Source organism: Lathyrus oleraceus, chromosome 7 (assembly GCF_024323335.1).
Source record: "Lathyrus oleraceus cultivar Zhongwan6 chromosome 7, CAAS_Psat_ZW6_1.0, whole genome shotgun sequence".
Classification (NCBI taxonomy): Eukaryota; Viridiplantae; Streptophyta; class Magnoliopsida; order Fabales; family Fabaceae; genus Lathyrus; species Lathyrus oleraceus.
In genome coordinates, this window is record NC_066585.1 from 69,689,427 (window position 1) to 69,694,016 (window position 4,590).

General features: G+C 35.3%; 1 protein-coding gene across 1 annotated transcript; it reads right to left on the minus strand.

The window, feature by feature from the left end:
- Positions 1-3,712: 3,712 nt before the first annotated feature.
- Positions 3,713-4,153, minus strand: LOC127102090 (auxin-responsive protein SAUR32). The gene has a single exon (XM_051039508.1). It carries the CDS (start codon positions 4,151-4,153, stop codon positions 3,713-3,715), a length of 441 nt encoding a protein of 146 aa, XP_050895465.1.
- Positions 4,154-4,590: the final 437 nt, after the last annotated feature.

Genomic DNA, 4,590 nt, shown 5'->3' on the forward strand with positions numbered 1-4,590 from the left:
CGTTCATGAACTATTTGGGTCAATGGATTGGTTAGATCTAAAACTTGAGATAATGGATGTAATCCAAAAAAAGATTCATAAGTGGTTGTTAATGGCGTTGAAGTCACTAAATTCTGAGGAGTCGGTCTCAATTTAGATCTAATTGCTCCACATATAGTTCCTCTAATTATATGTTCTAAACGAACGAGAGCCAATCCAAATTGATCTTGTAAGAGATCTGCTATGGAACGAATACGTTTATTTTTCAAATGATTCATATCGTCAAGTGTACCCATTCCAAATTTCATTCGAATCAAATGATCTGCAGCTGTCAATATATCTCGCGGTAACAAAAATGTATTGAAATTAATTAAGGCAAGTTCAAAAAGGCCATTTTGCATGGTGATGTTTTGGTGCATGAAATTTACATTTTGGAAAGAGGAGGTTAAATGTGGTTTGTAGGAAAAAACCTCACCAATTTTGGCCAAATGGTTTGAGAGATATGGCCTTTTGAAGTTCAAGATTTTGTGAAAATGAATTGATCATATCTTGACAACCATACATGGGAATTGAGAGTTCTTGGACTTTTTGGAAATGGGAAAATAAGATCTTCAACTTTCATGTTGGGAAAAAATTCATTTGAAGCTTGTATCATGATGTAAGTTTGGGATCAAGAAGTTTCCATTTTTGGCAGTTAAAATTACAGGTCCAGTTTCTATTTTTGGAAATTTCTGATTTGGCTTCAAATTCTTCAATGATATTGTTTGCCATGATATATGAGGCCTATTGGGACATGAATAAGCTCTCTCAAACCAAATCCATCCATCAAAACCATAAAATCATCCACAGTTGACCAAGTTTGACTTTCTAGGGTTTCTGACTGATTGTGCATTGACTGATGACCTCTGAGCCTCCAATCTTTGACCTAAACACTTCAAATGGATCCTCAAGTCATGTGAACATGTTGGACCAACCCTAGGGCCTTGGCTCAATGAAAAACTCACTTGCTTGCTTGATTGACTGATCTCCTGATCAGTTTGACCTAATTCTCCTGATGATCTTGCACTTGAGGCAAATGGGACAATGCAATGCTATGCAGTGGACCATGATATGCTATGACCTAATATGAGAATGTATGTAAAATGATAGGTGCAAATTTGAGGTGCTACACCATGTTCATACAAAGTGAAAGATACAAGACACATTGAGGATCTCCTAAGGAGCTTGTTTGGTTATGTTGATTGTTTGAGCTTACTATTATTTTGGTTGCATATTCCAAAGGATGGGAGCTACTTGGATCATCAATATGATCTCAAGAGAGGAACTCCATTTGTGGTCTTATTTCTTATCCCTTATCTCCTATATGATTAGGACTTTAGCCATTCTTCTTCTTCCCTCCACTCTAACCCAAGCCAAAACTTTTGTGCAAACATTAACACTTGTTTTCAAACATTAGAAACCTAAGCCTTATGCTTTTGATTTTCAAAACTTCCTTTCATAACAGTTATTTTGAATTGAACTTTTAAATCAACTTTGACCATATTTTGTAAATACTTTTCATTGGTAAATACCACTCATTCAAATACCTTTTGTGGTTTCAATGGCCACTCTCTTAATCAAAACTTTTTCATAACCTTTAGCCTATAGGTTTGAGTTATCCTTGAGGTAGATGTAATACTCACCTATATCCTTAGTGATGGACAATGAGTCTTCCATGCTTATTATAGGGTTAACCCCTCACTAGCATGTTGAAGCTATCCTCACATGGTGGATTTGTGGTTTTAGGTTGAGTTTTCTCCCTTGGATAACAAAAGACCTTAAGGCTTTTGGACCAATCAATTCACCAACTCATTTTTTGAGATTTTTACCCCGAACTACGAGGTTTTGATCCTAATCTTTTTTAAGATGGTACGTAGGCAATGGGTTTATCCATCCAAACACAAAAATGTAAATAACTTGTATATTCTTTTCTCATCTCTTCAATCATGTTTGCACAAACAAATTTTCACAAAAATAACAACCTTACAACAAGTATGAAAAGGGCTCCCTAGGAGTACCTAGGATGTTTTGGGTGCTTAAAACCTTCCCATTGCATAACCAACCCCCTTACCCTGATCTCTGACATTTTTACTAGTTTTTTGATTCGATAAAACTTTTAGGTTTTTGTTCGCTTTCTAACCATTCATTTGGATAAATAGAAGTGCGGTGGCGACTCGACTTGTATGGTTTACCTTGGATTTAGTCAATATCTCTAATGGTAACGAATACCCCGCTACAGTTAGGTATAAGCTTCTTAGGGGTGTGATCATAGGAGTTACGATCTTGCTAAGCGTTATGATTTAGGGTGTAATGATTTATCCTTTTATCTTCTAAGGGACATGTATTTATAGAGGCCTTTAGGACCTAAGGTTCTCTTGGGAAGGGTCACCGCCCACTCAGTCAATGATGGACCGTTGAATCCTTATTTCCAAGGAAGTTGTGGGGCAATTAATGATCCCGACTTTTCTCTTCTCCAAAAACGTCATTCTCCATGTTTTCCACAATAATGAGATTTTGGGAGCAAGGCGATACCCCCTATTGGTTGACATTTTATCGTCGACTCTCCTTGGGCGTCCTCTTGATATCGCCCTAGGAGAGTCAACCTACAAATATAACACTACAATATACTCAGTAGAGGTAAATACTGATAAGTTGAAATTGATTAAAGGTAACAAGGATTACCAAGGTTCCATTATTAAACCACATTCAACTAGTCATTATACTTATTGAGAGCAAGAGAGACCGATAGCTATGGTAGCATTCCAATTTAGGTGATATGTTCCTTAAAGAAGCTTACATTTTCTATGCTCTTGTATTTACACTCAGAAATCTTGGCCTAAGCTTATCTGGAATATTGTTATTCCACCTGCAAAGTCTTTCATGGTTTGGATATTAATGCATAAAAATGGCTATTGATGTGAACCTTAAAAAAAAAAGCAACAATAAATCATCTGTTCATTCGCTGTAAATTTTCAACCGACATTTGAAACTGGTTTCAGGTTGTGATCAATCATCTTTGATGTTTGCAATAGAAGTTGGAGCCCTCAGTGCAAATTAGTCATCTACTAAGCTATTGTTAACATTCTCAACAACATTTGGCTCACTAGAAACAATTTCAGATACAATAACATCAAGCCAAATATGAATTCAGTCATATCACTGATTTGTGTTAATGTCCATTTGCCATGCAACCACACAAAAGAAGCAACATGGCCTTCAATGCAAGATTTCATGGTCCTAAAAGCTTTCAATATCACTATTCATCAAGCTAAAGCTCCTAGAATTATGAAAGTTATTTGGCAGCCTCCTTTGGTTGGATTTGATAAAATATAATACAAATGGCTTAACTTTGGGAAGTCCTAGTGACTCTGTCTATGGTGGTCTCTTTAGAAACAAGCATGGAGATTACAAGGGGTATTTTACAATCAATTTAGGTATATCCAACTCTCTCTTTGTTGGGATCATGAGAGTCATTTTGACAGTAGAAATTGGTTATGATAAGAACCGGAAATATTTGTTGATATAATATGACTCAATTCTATCTACCTTGTCCATCAAGTCACCTCATATCATTCATGATAAGTTAAGGAATAGATAGAACAATTGTTTCTTAATCTGTGCTAAGCAACTCTACCTTATATATTGAAAATGAGTAATAAGTCTACCAAATATCTAAACAACTAATTTTACAACATTATACCAAAACCTCGTAATTGGCATCACATGAACCCAAGTTACTGAAGTTAGAACGACAAGACAATGGAGAATATTGCGAAACTGAACTATGTTTGTGACCCTCTATCTCCACAAGTGCTTCATAGAACAAGTCAACATCACATGGAAGCCATAGAGGACCATCATTTCTATAACCATATTCATTCTCAACACCTTCCAAAAGAATTTTGAACAAAGGGTGATTGAATACTTTGATCTTGATTACGAATCTCTGTCTCTCAGGTCCAACGTAAACACAAAGACAGCCATTTGGTGGTTTCTTAGTATTATCTTTTTGCTTTTTGTGACACTTGTCTGATAATTTGCCATAGCTTCCACTACCACTGCCAGTAGTGTCTTGTGGATCATACAATCTCTTGCTGCTTCCCCATACTCTCTTACACTTCTTCATTAAATTCATCTATATAGTTTGTTTCTATATATCTATAGTCGTAGGGGAAAAGCAAAGAGAGAAGAATAATGTGTATGAAAGTGTCCTAAGATTACCCAACAAGTTATTAAGCTACTTATATAGACCACTAAAGTCTCATGGGGTCCCCACCCTATTATACACATATATCTCTTCTACAATTATTGGTCTAATATTTCGCTCTATTTTTTATTTTCATTATTATTTATTTTAACTAATCCGTTCACACATGCTGTTGAATTTTGAATATCATTTACGAATTTTCCTAATACCATTGACATGATGCCATTCAAAAAAATGAGGCACATTAGATATTAAACACTAATAGTTCTTAATGGTGGAACTAGAATAACAATTTATCATGTTAGTCTAGTTCATTCTAATTCTAGTTTTAAAGATTAAATTTGTATTTTAATCTATGAACCAAT

Bases quoted from the DNA above. Each gene is read 5' to 3' on its own strand.
- LOC127102090 (XM_051039508.1), bottom strand. From the start codon at position 4,153: ATGAATTTAATGAAGAAGTGTAAGAGAGTATGGGGAAGCAGCAAGAGA.